The following is a 17769-nucleotide window of genomic DNA, read 5'->3' on the forward strand; positions in this document are numbered from 1 at the left end:
AGTCCACTGTACTAGACGTCCAAGTGTAAGATTATGTACATTATTATTGACATTAAGTACCGATAGTTGGTCAGTAGAAATGCATGTTGATCGGATGGTTTTCTTTGTGATACAGGGCCAAAGTACAGGCAGGAAGGTGTCCATGACTGTAGCGGTATGATGATTCTGTAGTGTATTAATATACAGAGTGCTTTTTACCAATAACCCCGTCTCAATGCTCGGCAGATCTGGGGAAATGGTGGACCAAGTTGGTACAATACATATTCTAGTACCGCAGTGTACATCAGACCTTTCTTAAAGATTTCCTGTATATAGAGGTAGTGTTTTCTATACAGAATATGTATTGTCCAACACCATATCCCACCAGCTGCCAATATTCTGACAATTTGTTTTCCTTAATATTTTCTTTCACCATATTTCTAAAAAAAAAAATCTTTCTTTAAAAAAATTTATACATTTGTATTTTGACAAAAAAAAAAAAAAAAAAAATTATTAAATTTGTTTTTAAGATATCTTGAATAATCTGCTCTAGAATTTTGGTCTGAAAGTTTCAGTTTGGGTGTATATTTAACAATAACATTCTGTCTCTAGCTTCTTTGCCCCCCCTAGAACGACTCTGTCACAAGTAGACAACTCTTCTGTTCTTTGTCCTTACTGCAAACAAAATTCAATAAAAATAAATACTTAATTTGATGGAATCTCTTGTATATTCCTATGTAGGATAAGGAATATCTTTTATGTGTGGTGTGTAATGCTGTGTCAACAACATCAACCATATAAATGGTACATATATACATGTTTATACTAACGGCTACATTAAGAACCTGGCATTTGATAGTATTGTCGCCATATCAAATCTTAGTGCTAGGTTTATTCTGTCATGTTGTAAGATATCTTTGTTTAAATTTTGATCCTTGTAGCAGTTCTATCAACTTATTGTCTAAGAAACATCTAGAAGAGAATTTGTTTGAAGAAAGATTTGTGTAAGGAATTTGAGCTATAAATTTTTAAGACCAAGTGAAGCCGGACAATAGCTTCTGGTCTTTTTACAAGCATATCCCGAATGTGCTTTTTTGAAGAAAGGCAGGAGTGGATTTTAGGTCAAAGGTCAAGGTATTTTACTCTCTAAATAGAAAATAAGATTCAACACGATCTTTGGATGATCACATGTAGGTGATTTATGTATTCACAGGTAGGAAAACTGTTTTCCTCTTTTGGTGTGATTTGTCTATTTTAAGGTCACAGATAAAGTACACTTTTGAACTGATTTTTTTCCTTCAAACTTAAGTGCTCGTTTGGGATCACTTTTTAGGTCAAAGGTCAAGGTCACTGTAACTGTAAATGAGGAATCAGTAACCTTAATGAATTTCTCATGTTTTATGAAACTTATCTGTCCCTTGATAATTAATGAAAGATTGTAGATGTCATTCAACCCCTATTTGAGTTTGATATTGAGCTGAATTTGATATAATTCTTTACTTTCTAAATACTGTTTGTCATGCAGGTAGCACATCTAATTCAGTTAAACTCTTGTTCTGTGTTAAATGTCACTATAGTGATTATTTTGTCATACCAGTGGTTTTTCGATTTATCCTAAATTTTGATTTTTTTTTAAAAAAAGTGCCTTATCTATAAATGTGTTCCACTTGTATTCTGGTAGATTTTGTAAACAAGATAGTAATTGTGTTGAATTCTCTTTTGTTTTTGTTGAAGCTTAACATGTAACAGAACAACAGATAGTTTGTCTATATTGTCTATTATCCCATAGTTTGAATGTTATCTATCAGCATCATACTATAGTATTCTATGTAATGATCGTAAGTCTCCATAAAACAATACAAAAACAATTCAAACATGTTTGGACATATATCTGAATAAACATGTAAGACAGAAATTAATAGAAAACACTGTTTTTAGCCTTTTTATTCTAATGGTCGATATCTTATGCTGTTGTTATACAGAATAATTTCGCCAAGGTAATATAGTATTGTACTAATTATATCTCCCCCTGTTTGTCAAGGTAATCTTATCACCATATCAAGGTCATCTTGTCACCATGGAAACATGGAGTGATCTACAGGTTGCCATGGCGACTGTTACAAGATGAAGGTCACAGAAGGTTAAAGCTACTGTGGTCACAGTTTTTCCATGGCTACAATTTTGGTATTTCCCCAATGATCTCCATGTAGGATTCAAGGTCACAGCAGAGACGTCAATGTCAGTAGTGACTACCTAGAACTTTCTTTACTAATCATTAACATGTCTTTATAAACATAACATCAGTGAATCGCTAATCTTTCAATCCAGCTTGATTCTTTTTATGGAAGTGTTGTATATGACAATAAAATTTATGGAAATAACACTTTAATAAATGCATTCTTTATAGAGCCTATTGATTCATATTGTAATAGCTTTGCTATTATGGATTTTAGTTTTTATTTTATAATACATAATGAAATTTCATTTTCTAACAGTTCTGGCAACTGCACACAGAAATCATTTTCCATTTTGTCTTTTCTGTCTAATCTAATACACATAATTAATATTTTTTCAGGACCGAACACAAATGGTTTGATAACATTGTCCTCGCAAACAATCTAAAAGGTCAAATAGTACCCATAGTTTAGTTATAATAATGAAACAGGTCGGGATGCTTGTGATTGGGTTAAGATCATAAGATAAGATGGATGGCATTGTATATTTAAGAAAGAATATCAGAATTTGAAATGTATCTCCTGCCTGAAGATTTCTACAAAGAGATCTTTATGGATGCTTATTTGGCCTTGCTAGATTGAATGATGACACATGTGCAAGTATGATAACACACTGTCATTCTTGATTAATAGCTAATGCTAATTAAGTTCTAAAGGGAAATAACTCTAGCACAGTTAAGATAAAATGGGAGATAACTCTAAAACACAGTATGAGTGATAACTTAAACTTATACAATTGAAGTTACTTTGGGAGAAAGCTCTTGACACAATTAAATCCACATGGGAGATAACTCTAATACAGTAAAGTTTCTATGGGAGATAACTCTAATACAATAAAGTTTCTGTGGGAGATAACTCTTAATACAGTAAAGTTTCTTTTTGTGATAACTCTAACACAATATGGGAGATAACACTAATACAATAAAGTTTCTATGGGAGATAACTCTAACACAATATGGGAGATAACTCTAATACTGTAAAGTTTGTATGGGAGATAACTCTAACACAATATAGGAGATAACCCAAATACAATAAGTTTCTATTGGAGATAACTCTAACACCAAATGGGAGATAACTCTAATACAATAAAGTTTCAATGGGAGATAACTCTAATACAATATGGGAGATAACTCTTAACACAATTAAGTTTCTATACGAGATAACTCTAACACAATATGGGAGATAACTCAAAATTCAATAAAGTTTCTAATAAATAAGTAGGCGATAACTGTGACATTAGAAACTTCTCATATATATAACTCTAATGAGTTTCAGTTAAAAACCTGAAAAACAACATTGAGATAGGAAATTCTGTCCCAACTGAGAATTTGTACGATATAAATATTTGTTCATAATATGAATGATCCAGACAAGCATTCTAAGAGTATGTACTGTTTTATAATGAATTGCCTGGGTCAATAGCCTGTTATACCTTGTGAGCAAGAAAGGAATCTTGTTTTTCAGTTCTTATATAAAACATGGTCCAGCTAGCAATATTGTGTTGTGATATTTAGATATCAAATATAGATCACTTAATGTTTTCATAATTAAATCCTATTGAAGTAAACATAGCAATGTCACTAGTAAAAAGGCTATTTGGACTTCTTACATTAAGCTGTCATAAATATATTGTAAATTTGACTTTTTATCAGAAACTAAGTGATTTGATGCTATGCTTTTCAATAGGATTTCAAAATAAAGCATTGGCTGAAATTAAGTGATCTATGATATGAAGAGTTGCAAGAGAAAATTATTACAGTGTTAGTTTGTATGTGTTTTAGCACCGTAACTACATATATATATATCTATATACAATACAATGCACTCTTATCTTCCTGTTATTTGCAGACTGAACAGCGTGGACATTTTGTCTTTTTTCTATTTAAATGGTGTAGTTGTAGTTTCACAGGCATTTGTGTGTAATCATCTTAAACATTGAAAATGCTTCTTTGAATTCAAAATAAAAAGATTCTAATGAAATTTTAAGAATGAATTCTTATTTCTTGAAATATATTTTTAACAGTATTTTGAAAGAATAAGTATTTGATGAATGAGGTCAATATGATGAAGACACTTGGTGATACTGTTTATGATATTGCTTATGTGGAACATTATGTATTACCTAAGATTATTTATATATTAAAGATTTTTGGTGACCGAGAGTACATTATGAAATTGCATGTATTTAAGCTCATTGATGATCAAGATTTATTTGCTTCCTTTGACAGGACATGGATTGTCTGGACATCTCCTTTATCCGGGACACCCGAACTGGCCGATATGCCAAAGTTCCAAAGGTGAGATATAGTGAAATGTCTGTTGCGGCTGCTGAATAGCTGGAGACCAGTGATAAAAGACTTCCCAGGGCATTGTGGGAAATGTAGTTTGGATGTATTCCTCCGTAATGCTAAAGGGAAAGAATTTTGATAGCATTTCCTATATTGGGACCTCTGCCTTTTTTGGCCTACCTTCTATTTCCCATAGTAACACTAGGGACCTCTACCTTTTCTGGCCTACCTTCTATTTCCCATAGTAACACTAGGGACCTCTGCCTTTTCTGGCCTACCTTCTATTTCCCATAGTAACACTAGGGACCTCTACCTTTTCTGGCCTACCTGCTACCAGGGTGACCATACTGCTTCAATGCTCAGGGTTTGTATAAGTTCCCTCAATATCGGTTGGCGGTATTATTGTATCTTTTCTGCTGTAGAGATCTGAAGTATTCAACGACAACCAGTCCCCCTTCAAGCCTGATCACATCAGTAGACATACATGAATATGTATTTTCATTCATCAAAGTTTGAAATCTCTAAGCTTCGTCATTTCTTGTCTTTAATTACTCATATCTAATCATAAATACAATATTTCATAACCCACAAGGTCAAATACCAACACCATGAACTGGATATCATCATTTGTTACCGAGTTTATCAGCCTTCTTCACAGACTCCAGAGTATACTCATTGTATATTACATTGGTATGAACGCCTTAAAAAGTAAATGAATGGAAATGTTGGAGATGTTATTGTAGTTGATGAAACATATTATTCTCTGTGTATTATGAATGAGCTCTTTGTATAGATAAACTTCATAGAAAATGATTAAGTATACAAAATTCAGTTATACAATTTGTGGAAAATTCATTTGTTTACAGAATGCTGAACATAACAATGAGTTCATTATATTTGGAATGATTATGTCGTTTTACTGTTTGAAAATTGACTACTTCCTGGCACGTACGTATCACGATAACATGATCAGGTGGTTCCCAAGGCGTAGTTTTGTGGTGATTTTGTGTAATTACATGGAATGTTGAAATGACAATCAGGTTTATATTACATACATGTCGTGTATTCTGGGTGTTTATAAGTACATTTCTTCATCTCAACTAATTACAGGACATTTTTTTACCGCATTAGATAAATTATGTAAACATTCCGACTGAAATGACTTTCAGAACAAAGTGCAATAACAATGAGCATATTAGTTCCTCATAAACATACCATAAAAACAATAGAGTGAGGATTGGAAATGATGCCCATCAAACTGAATTAACTCGGCTGTAATTACGTACTAAACAAACCCTACTTATTGAGATTAATATATAAATTTCTGTTTACAAAACTGCCCGTGGTAGCAAGTTAAAGGTCGTGATATTTAGAATGGAGGATAGGCAATTGTCAAGAGTTCAACAGATTTTTGAATATGTAAAAAGTTAAGATAAAAAAAAAAATTTATTCATTGATGATCTCTTTTTCCATTCGAATTGAAAAATCGAAAAATAATTTGCTCTTTTGAATATATATCACCAATTTATTTTGATAGACAGAATGTTGGGAGTGGATTAGGATATTAATGTGGGTAGTGAATGGACCCAACAGGTGTTTGCCTCAAATTAACCATGTCATGTTAAGATAAAACCAATATGATAATATTAAAGGGACTTAATTTTGTAATGTGTTTTTAGTTAATTTTGGAGTCAGCTTGGAGGTGTTAATATTGCAATGAGGTAGGTAGGGAATTGATTTTGCATTGATTAACTTAGATAAGTTACCCTGTTAAAATATGTTAATCAGTGAGTTAATTTCTGTAATGTGTTAGATAATGAGTTATATATCAAAAAGTTGGGAAGGGAGATAAACTTTGTAATGAGTTAAATTTTGATAGGTAGTGAGTTCAATTTTGATAGGTTGCTAGATAAACTCAGTAATGAGTTAAACAATTTTATGGGTTGCTAGATAAACTCTATAATGAGTTAAATTTTAATGAGTTAGGTGGTGAGTTAAACTTTCTAATGAGTTGAATTTGAATAAGTAATGAGTTGTGCTTTGTAATGATTTAATTTTGATAGATAGTGAGTTAAATTTTGTAACGAGTTAATTTTAATAGGTAGTGAGATGCGCATTGTAATGAGCTAATTTTAATAGATAGTGAGTTCAACCAAAATTTTGTAATTAGTTAAAATTTCAATAGGTAGTGAGTTGTGCTTTGTAATGAGTTTAGTTTTAATGCAGTTAAACCTTGTAATTAGTTAAATTTTAATAGGTAGTAAGTTGCGCTTTGTAATATTTTGATAGTGAGTTAAACTTTGTTATGAGTTAGTTTTAATAGGTAGTGAGTTAAACTTTTTTAATGAGTTAATTTTAATAGGTAATGAGTTATACTTTGTAATAAGTTAAATTTTAACGTGTTATTCAGTGAGTCAATTCTTAAAGATGTTAGGTAATGAGTTAAATTTCTATGAGTCAGCTAGGTCATGAGTTAATTCTGCCGTGAGCTTGTAGAGTATGATGTAATGAATTGTTATTTCCCCTTCAGCAGAGGTAACATTTATAGTTGAAATTCATTAATTGTATGACCTAAGATTGAGACTTGTCAGCTTGTTAAAGTGCAGTGTTGTGGCATAGAAAATATTGATCCTGAATGAATCATTTCATGAAAAGTGGTTTACAATCTGCACAAAGTCTGGACAGCGAGTGTGAGGTCTGACTAAGGATGAATGGAGACAATCAATAGACCTTACCCTGATGTAGTTGATCTACATTTAAACAGCAGTAATTGTTTGACAGCTAATTTAGGCTGGATATTGACAATAGAGGAAAATGATGGCCAGATCTCTACCTGTCTACTCAAACTTCCACAAGGAGTAGACGATGCAGTCACGACTGGAAAAAGTCCACAAGGAGTAGACGACTCGGTCATGGCTAAGACCTTAGCTCTCTAAAAGGAATATTTTTTATAGGACACTTCCTTCACTGTTGGTCCTGATTCTAACCAATCAGGTCTTTTTCTGGCTTGTGCATGTCACAAGGACAAGGGACTGTACTCATTAAGATATTTATCCTAGCATTATGGGTGAAATGTAGCTAAAAAAGAAAAAGAAAAATCCTTGTTTTGCTTGCTGATTGGAAAATCAATGTGGGTTGCAATGCCCCAAGGGGTCTAATTTATAACACTATTTTTTCAATAATTTGTAAATTGCGATGTAGTACATTTGTTGATAAGACATTATAGGTTTTAGAAAGACATATTAGCATAGTTGACTTTGGATTACATTGTTATTTTCTTTAATTCAGGTGTCAAAATTAATTAAAATATTCACAAAATAAAATGTAAAATGAATTTACTGTTCTAGTTTGTAATACTTGACTGATATCGACATCTCTCTAATTTACTATTCTAGTTTGTAATACTTGACTGATATAGACATCTCTCTAATTTACTGTTCTAGTTTGTAATACTTGACTGATATAGACATCTCTCTAATTTACTGTTCTAGTTTGTAATACTTGACTGATATAGACATCTCTCTAATTTACTGTTCTAGTTTGTAATACTTGACTGATATAGACATCTCTCTAATTTACTGTTCTAGTTTGTAATACTTGACTGATATAGACATCTCTCTAATTTACTGTTCTAGTTTGTAATACTTGACTGATATAGACATCTCTCTAATTTACTGTTCTAGTTTGTAATACTTGACTGATATAGACATCTCTCTAATTTACTGTTCTAGTTTGTAATACTTGACTGATATAGACATCTCTCTAATTTACTGTTCTAGTTTGTAATACTTGACTGATATAGACATCTCTCTAATTTACTGTTCTAGTTTGTAATACTTGACTGATATAGACATCTCTCTAATTTACTGTTCTAGTTTGTAATACTTGACTGATATAGACATCTCTCTAATTTACTGTTCTAGTTTGTAATACTTGACTGATATAGACATCTCTCTAATTTACTGTTCTAGTTTGTAATACTTGACTGATATAGACATCTCTCTAATTTACTGTTCTAGTTTGTAATACTTGAGACTGGTATAGACATCTCTCTAATTTACTGTTCTAGTTTGTAATACTTGACTGATACAGACATCTCTCTAATTTACTGTTCTAGTTTGTAATACTTGACTGATATAGACATCTCTCTAATTTACTGTTCTAGTTTGTAATACTTGACTGATATAGACAGCTCTCTAATTTACTGTTCTAGTTTGTAATACTTGACTGATATAGACATCCCTCTAATTTACTGTTCTAGTTTGTAATACTTGACTGATATAGACAGCTCGCTAATTTACTGTTCTAGTTTGTAATACTTGACTGATATAGACAGCTCTCTAATTTACTGTTCTAGTTTGTAATACTTGACTGATATAGACATCTCTCTAATTTACTGTTCTAGTTTGTAATACTTGACTGATATCGACATCTCTCTAATTTACTGTTCTAGTTTGTAATACTTGACTGATATAGACATCTCTCTAATTTACTGTTCTAGTTTGTAATACTTGACTGATATAGACATCTCTCTAATTTACTGTTCTAGTTTGTAATACTTGAGACTGATATAGACATCTCTCTAATTTACTGTTCTAGTTTGTAATACTTGACTGATATAGACATCCCTCTAATTTACTGTTCTAGTTTGTAATACTTGACTGATATAGACAGCTCTCTCGTGTAAAGTGTAGGTTATTTTCATTTTACTACCATGACATGGCTATCTCGATTGATTTAATAAATGTTTAAAATGTCCTGGGTCAATTAGAAGGTATCATCATTTATAGCTGAATCAATAAGCTGCATTCTAGACGCAGGACTGCATTATGTGGCCTCTATTGTAGCGAAGCTATCACTACTGAGCACGTGTCGCAGGTTCAGCGATTCTTAGGTGTTAAGTACGTGGTTCATTCAGGTCATATTAACAGTTTAGAGGTCAGCTAGGGGATTTTGCAGATTCAAGATATATTTAATATTGAGATTGAATTTCTATTAAATTTTTGATGACAATGAAAATGTTTAAGGTTAAAAATGGTTCGGATTTAATCAGATAATATCGGAGGTTTAAGGATTCTGAGATAATGATGGTTGACCTGAAACATGCCTTAACCAGCAGTAAAATCAATCTCTACGAACCAAAGTGTAGCCATGGAAAAAATCAATAGCAACGAGAGACGTCAGGAATACTTTTAAACAAAAATACCTACACACTCTTAGATTGACACTCCGAGGATTAATGTACATGCCCTCTGAACTCTTAACTTCGGCTAAGTTGTATTTACTGTTTAGAGTGTAAAGATGTTCATTAGCTCAGCTGATTTTATCGGATCAACGTGTATCGGCCATATCATCATAATCACTACCTGCTCAAATCAAGAAAATTGCTTGAATCACTCTGTATTTCATAAAACTTCATCACAATTATATATTTAAAAATAAATTTCTTCTGGAAGCTAAAATAATGGCTTTCGTCATGGTTATCATCATCATCATCATCATCATCATCATCATCATCATCATCATATCATCATCATCATCATCATCATCATGGTTTTCATCTCCATCATCAACAACATCATTGCAAAATCTCTTCATTATCATCATAGATCTCATCGGCTCTTGATTCGGCCTTCTTCATGGTTGTCTTTGCCGTGATTCAGGGACACACTAGGTTTTAAAAACAGTCCAAGAAACTCAAAACTAAGCATAACACTCTTAACCAAGCATGAAACTCTAAACCAAGCATAAAACTTTTAACCAAACATAAAACTCCAAACAGAACATAAAACTCTAATAAAACTCTTAACCAAACATAAAACTCTTAACCAAACATAACACTCTAATAAAACTCTTAACCAAACATAAAACTCTTACCAAACATAAAACTCTAAACAAAACATCAAACTTTAATAAAATCTTAATCATACATTCTCAAGACATGAAATTTTGTTTCAGGAGGGGAAGTTGAGGGACACATGTGTAATCGGGAATATGGACTGTTCTCTGGAGGACAAGACAGTTACCATCGCCTACAACAAGGATCCCTCCAAAAGTAACATGGTGGATGTGGACTTCATCAACTTTGTGTGTGCCAGCAAGCCTGTAGCTAAGGTAAGTCATTGCTGAGCGATCTGGATTCAGTTTAAATCAGAAATAACTGGTTGTGAGATCTGTGGTCAATATAAATCAGTAATAGATGGCTGTTAGATTTGGTAGTTAGTGTTGGGATATCACGGAGGCTGATACAGATTTTGTAGTTAGTGTTGGGATATCGCGGAGGCTGATACAGGTATTTGTGTCACCGTTGATATAGTGATTTTTAACAGTGCATAATGAATTAATTACTCCTTTATTGACTCAGTTATTTGGTTCCTTGGGAAAATAAAATATCATCTCTTGTCGATAAACATATCTTGTTGGACATAGCCTTGCTAATGTACCAGATATATTTCTTTTCAGAACTGTATTCAGGTATCTCTGTCAAACACAATTAACCCTGCTGAATGTGTTTCTGCACATATCTAAATATACTTTAGTTTCCCATAATATATTTTGTGTTCTTGATGATGCATTCCCGCAGGTTTCCGTCTCCAACCCCAACCATCTTTTTCTTTCTCCAATATATCTCTTTTTCTTGTATGACAACTTTACAAGCCCTTTATGCTGGTTCCGCATGTGGAATCATGAGGGAGCCACTTCCTGTGTTGCCATGACGCTTGGGATAGTACAGGAAGTTGTACTATCGTACCTCTGTATGTCTTTTGGTGCCTGACACACCAGATAATAGTATATTGTCCTTGTTTTAAGGAATGTCTAGAATGCTAGTGATAATATTTAGCATGATATATCAATTCCAAAGTGTATTTGTATATTATGTATTGCGAAAAACAATTAAGCCACTGTAAGTTTATGCTTCGATATGACTTGTCCGAATTACTACTGTTATGGAAAAGTCTGATGAAAATTGTACAGGATTTCTAATGACCTTTAAAAACATCACCATGGCGACCAGTGTTACCCTGACTATACAGACGACCTTTCGTCGATACTAGACATATCACCGAATGAAGATTAAATTGATCCTGAAAAACATGATACAAAGCAATATATATGCACACATCATGTTGGTATAGGTGAAAAAAGCAATACTTCATGCATAATTTAGATAAAAATAGGTTTCATATGATTTTCCTTGAAAAAGAAACTTTGTTTGGCCTCGAATGAAAGCCAGTATTAATCTTGTATTGATGTGAAATAACTGTGGTGTCAGCACCATCTGTAGGTATTGACAACAAACAAGTCATTTGTATATTCCTTTTGTTACTTCTAGCCATGATACCAGACCATAATATAAAAAAAAGTACAATGGAGATTTGTGATATTGTGTCTTATTTCATAATACATGCATACATAATTTGTAATGTCTAATTCAGATGAAAGATATTTGACAGCTCAGACAAGGGAAAAAATCAATGAAGTGACAGATATGTCGTTCTACCATATGAATAGCATTTGAAATGAACATTTAGTGATAAGTCTTGTCATTTTGACTGTGAAATTACCTGCAAATGTGGCTTGATGATTTTAAAATAATTTTTCATTTCTAAAGTTACCTGTCTTGACATTAAAAGGGTAGAATGTACACAGACTGTGTCATCTGTTGTCAACTAGATATCCTAATATCGAATTACATGCGTCAGACTAGTAATCAGACGAATTCTCTTTAGTATTATAGACATTCCTTCATATCAATAAAATATTTTTGTACATAAGTTAGGGAGGTTAATATACCTCAGAGTTATTAGTCCTCTACACGTGAAACCACGGGGACTATATGTTTCTTCTTCGTCCGTCCATCTGTCAGTCTGTCAATTCAGTTTTCTGCACTTTTTTCAGCCATGCTTCAAGGTATGTTGGTGAAAGTTGGTATGTAACTTCAGTACGAGTAGCTACAGATCAAGTTCGAGTTTCAGGGTCAAGGTCAAGGTCACTGTTACTATTTTTAGCAGGGGCTGGTAGGGGACATGTATTGCTTTAGCGATACCCAGCATTCTTGTTTTTGAAAGTAAACACTTACATATATACTTGTTTGCCTCAGATTAATTGTCTTTTATATTTCAAAATACACATCATTTTACAGCAGAATGCTACATATCAGAATGACACACTCTTTCAATTCATGTAATAGACTACTTGCTGCTATGCAAAGGAATTCTAATTACATCAGTATAATTAAACAAAATTATGTATCCCTAGAGCAAGTTAAATATACAGCTTTCTACTGTATTCATGATTTTTCGCTTAAAACCAACAGCTGAAGAAAACTGCAAAATTGGAATATTTAATTGAAATTTGTCATTTAAATTTATCATTAATAAATTCAGCCATTATGTTGTTAAGTACATCTCCAGATTTTATTCGAGCAAAATGTTTGAAAATCTGAAAGTGTATATACATTATCAATAATGCAATGTATAATTCAGAATATATCTTTATAGGATTCTTAAAAACACTAAATACCTGAACTTAATGGTACATATCTACCCAAGTGGGCTACAATAGCTCTGTCGGTAGTGTATCAATTTATGTAGCCTCAGGTGAAGGTCAAAGGTCAATGTTTAATCCCTGCGTGGGGATGTTTGTGTTTCTCTTCAAATCTGGGTAAACAGTCTGTCCTATGGTGTTAAAGTTGAGCCTTTGTGCAAGACACTTGATCTCAAATGCTCTAGATAGCATGCACTTGGGCTTCTGTATGTGCCGATTGTGGTAGCCATCAGCTACTACAACAACAAAAAACCATTCCTACCCACCAGAATTTAATGTTTAATGTTTCGTTTGATTTGGTGTCTGTGTCTGGCAGGAGATAGAAATATACACACCATTAAGTCTTGGATTCTTTTATTATTGTTTATAGGAATGGTGTGAAGAGTTACTCAAGTATTCCACCAACCTCTTGGCTCTCAACGCCAGTGCCCTATCCTATCTGGAGAAAGCCCACACCAAACTCACACACGTACTGGATGTCAACGGACGTATACCAGTCAAAAAGTTAGTACATTTTAGTAATATTGTATATTGTACCAGTCAAAAACTTAGTACATTTTAGTAATATTGTGTATTGTACCAATCAAAAAGTTAGTACATTTTAATAATATTTCATATTTCATCTGTCACAAAATTGTTCATTTTAGTAATATATGTTTTATCTGTCAAAAAGTTGTTTCATTTTAGAAATGTTAAAAAGTTACTACATTTTAGTAATATGATATATTTTATCAGTCAAAAAGTTATATTTTAGTAAGGCTGTACATTATACCTGTCAAAAATTTAGTTTATTTCAGTAATGATACACGTATAGTACCTATAATTCTGTCCATTTATATAGTATCGTATTTCGTTTGGCACATTCATATTCCAGGGTATTTAGCTGTATAGCTATATTTATATAACGTGCAGCAGTTTATTGACTTGATGGTTAGCAGCTGTAATGTAGTGCTTTCAAACTAATAGGAAAATTCAACAGATAATGTTACCAGCAAAAACTAGTTAATTTCAATATGATACGAAAATCTGAATTTTGAGAGTAAATTCAGAGGAAAAGAGATTTAGGTATCAGGATTTGTTGACATAATTATTACAAATATTGTTAAAATATGGAACTAAATTTTGTAAAATTCTACAACATAAAGATTGGAGAACCTTATTTATAAAAAGTAAGGTATTCTTGATTCTAACATGGTTCCCAAATATTTTGCCTGTGTAGTAAACTGTATATCTTAAGGTACTGAAAAAATGTTGACCTGAAATTTACTTGTAAGTGACATTAAAAGGGGTCAATTTAATGGGGTCAATTTCACATTAAGAAATTTTTCAGGTCTCTTTCAGATCAATTTCACCTAAAAATACATCTTCATGTCATTTGTAGTGAAATTTTCATGTGAATTCAGTCAATTCGACCTGAAAATATTGACCTGAAGTTGACCTGAATTTGACATGAATTCACATGAAGACAATTTGCCTGTGTACCACATCTTGATACCAGAAAATGGAATGTAATATTGTAAATCTAGAAAAAGTCATTACATTATAATATTATTCATCACCAGTTACTGGTGAGGTTCTTTGTGATCTTGGTTAACTTGATGCTTGTATTTGTGCAGCATTGTGAAGATGGTTGCTAAACATACAGAGGACCGGCGCCGTGTGGAAAAGGCTCTTGAGGCTGTGGGTTTTAATGCTGGAAAGGTAAGATAAGGTTTAAAGTCATTGTCAGGTTTGATTGTCATTGCTGGTTAGCTCTTTTGTTTCTGTACGGATCCCCCGGAACTCAGACCTTAATCTCCACAGAGGTCAAGTAGAAGGCTTTTAATGGGTTTGCACAGAGGTCAAGTAGTAGAAGGCTTTTAATGAGTTTGGTTTTAAGGTTTCAAAGGACAAAGCTCTGTTACTTCTTACTGAAATTTTTGAAACAATGAAAATGAACATAGTAAACAATGAACGTAAGGATCATTTCTTACTGGCGTTTTCTTGTTTCCTAAAGACTGATGAGCATATGCTGTAGTAATTTTTGCCTAAAAAACTAAATACAAATTAACCTGACCAGTTGTTTTTCATGCAAAGACAATTCAGAATCCTGGATAGCAATTCAGAATCCAGGATAGCAATTCAGAATCCAGGATAGCAATTCAGAATCCAGGATAGCAATTCAGAATCCAGGATAGCAATTCAGAATCCAGGTCAGAATCCAGGATAGCAATTCAGAATCCAGGATAGTAATTCAGAATCCAAGATAGCAATTCAGAATCCAAGATAGCAATTCAGAATCAAGGATAGCAATTCAGAAACCAAGATAGTAATTCAGATCCAGGTAGTAATTCAGAATCCAGGATAGCAATTCAGAATCCAGGATAGCAATACAGAAACCAAGATAGCAATTCAGAATCCAGGATAGTAATTCAGAATCCAAGATAGCAATTCAGAATCCAAGATAGTAATTCAGAATCCAAGATTCAGAATCCAAGATAGCAATTCAGAATCCAAGATAGCAATTCAGAATCAAGGATAACAATTCAAAATCCAGGATAACAATTAGAATCCAGGATAGCAATTCAGAATCCAGGTCAGAATCCAGGATAGCAATTCAGAATCCAGGTCAGAATCCAGGATAGCAATTCAGAATCTAGGGTAGCACTGGCTTCTTTGGAATAATGGCCAGAGCATTTTGATATGTCCCCAATTTTCATCAGGCCAATTTTGATTGGCTGTAATTTATGTAAGAGATGGTGTGACTGGAAGTTGAGGTATTGGTATGTGTGTCGTTTCCTATTGATAAGTACTTTTCCTGTGTTGTTATAAGTCCCCTACTGGTGCATCTTCGCTAGCCAAGGCTTCTGATTACGTTACACTCCACGAACCCTTGGCGGATATAGTCGTGTTCAAACCGTCGCGCCCTGGAATCCCAGGGCACCCAATCAAATCGCGTTTTACATTCTGGCTTGGTTTCGCAGTAAACAAAAAATGCGGCACCCAGTACAGAGCTACATTGCCGACTATGTCATGGCATTTTACCTAAATACAAAAATCGCAATCTTTGGGGGAACATTCGCAGTGTTTGATCAATTCATATAAGTCATTGATCACATATCTCATCGAAATGACACCAAACCTCGATGTGTGTTTGTAAACATCACCGATGAAGTAAATCGGTAACGCTTGTTTTGATTGGTCGAAAATTTCATGCGTGAAGGGTGGTAATTTCGAATCACCGCTAGAGGGCCAGAACTGACGCCTATATCTGCCAAGGGTTCGTGGAGTGTAACGTAATCAGAAGCCTTGGCTAGCGAAGATGCTACCGGTGAAGCCGGAGAGACTCTTAGATTTCCGCTCCATCTGTATTGAGCTTCATTCCTTGAGGGATTTTGATCAAACTTCCCACAATGATAAAGGACTATAATTTCTTGGACATGTATAAGTTTCAGGGTTTTTGGGTCAAGGTCAAGGTCAAGGTTGCTAAGAATAGAATAACAAAATAAATAGTGTAGTGCAAAATAACAAGAAAATAAAAAAAGAACAAAAAAACAACAGCATTCAATTACCAGACTAGACAATGAAAGCAACGGTATGATTTTGATTTCAGAATGAGACCATAGACCCCAACAGATTTACTTTTGATGGATTTTTCAACTTCTATCGCCACCTGGTGGGAAGAACAGAAGTGGACAAAGTTTTTGATGAGATGTAAGTCATATTTGAATAGGCATTGTATACAAGTCCCCAAATATGATTACCTGTAATCTTTGTTGAACATGAGAAAATAACCTGAAAAGAATAGATTTGTCAAATTCTTGCCATTACTTAGGTATTGCTTATTGAATATTTACCATACTTTCTACAAACTTATTTCTCCCTAACAATACCATATTACTCCTTCGTTCCTTGTACACCAAAAACTTGGCACCTTGTTTATTAGTACTGGAGTAGGAAGCAAAGGGTGATGGCGATCAAAGTATAGAGACTCAGGTATTGATAGGGATTAAATCCAATTAACATCAAATATCTTTTTTGACAAATTCAGCGGTGCCAAGAAGAAGCCCTATCTGACAGTTGACCAGTTTGTAGACTTCCTGAACCGTGAGCAAAGAGATCCACGTTTGAATGAGATTTTATACCCTTACTACACCACAAAGCAAGCCCAGGACCTGATAAACACCTACGAGACCAAGACTGGCATGGCAGCCAAGGGTAGGTAACTCTTCCGGCCTTGATATGATGCCTGTAGTACATCACATAGGCTGTTGGGGGATAGAATAATTAATTTGTCACAATTTTTAACAGGTTCATATAGAAAAATATAACATGAATACTGCCTAATTATAGATTGCCTTTAGTTTTATATACAGTATTAATTATGGTGAAGGATATTTAATTGATTAGCAATTATGATACTGACGACTTAGGTGCGACCTAACCCATAGTATATATGGTGGTGGATATTTCTGCTAGACATGTTACATTAATCTCTTGCATTCAACTTATTTTTAACATATATTTCACTAATTCATATTTATTATTTCTCTGAATCATAATTCAAAACTTTTTACTTTGAGAAAAAGTGTTTTAAAGTATTTGTCATATTTCCATCTATTTTATTAATGGCATGTTTTAATAGATGTTTTGTTTGTCATGACATTTTCCTTCTGAATTCCAGCAATATTTTGTTTATCTCTCTTATACCATATCTCTACAGACAAGTGCTGAAAACATGG

The 17769-nt window shown here is 33.3% G+C and overlaps 1 protein-coding gene across 2 annotated transcripts in view; it reads left to right on the forward strand.

Moving 5' to 3' along the window:
- LOC117323384 (1-phosphatidylinositol 4,5-bisphosphate phosphodiesterase beta-1-like) overlaps window positions 1-17769 on the forward strand; it is a 100081-nt gene that overhangs the window by 45363 nt on the left and 36949 nt on the right. Inside the window, exons 3-9 of one of the 2 annotated variants that reach the window (XM_033878568.1) lie at window positions 116-154; window positions 4442-4510; window positions 10460-10615; window positions 13419-13552; window positions 14665-14749; window positions 16641-16741; window positions 17079-17245. In XM_033878568.1, the coding sequence (XP_033734459.1) occupies window positions 116-154; window positions 4442-4510; window positions 10460-10615; window positions 13419-13552; window positions 14665-14749; window positions 16641-16741; window positions 17079-17245 (751 nt within the window). Of the gene's footprint in view, window positions 1-115; window positions 155-4441; window positions 4511-10459; window positions 10616-10963; window positions 10976-13418; window positions 13553-14664; window positions 14750-16640; window positions 16742-17078; window positions 17246-17769 lie in introns of both variants that reach the window. The other variant, XM_033878569.1, reaches the window with a different exon arrangement.

Source organism: Pecten maximus, chromosome 3 (genome assembly GCF_902652985.1).
Source record: "Pecten maximus chromosome 3, xPecMax1.1, whole genome shotgun sequence".
NCBI lineage: Eukaryota > Metazoa > Mollusca > Bivalvia > Pectinida > Pectinidae > Pecten > Pecten maximus.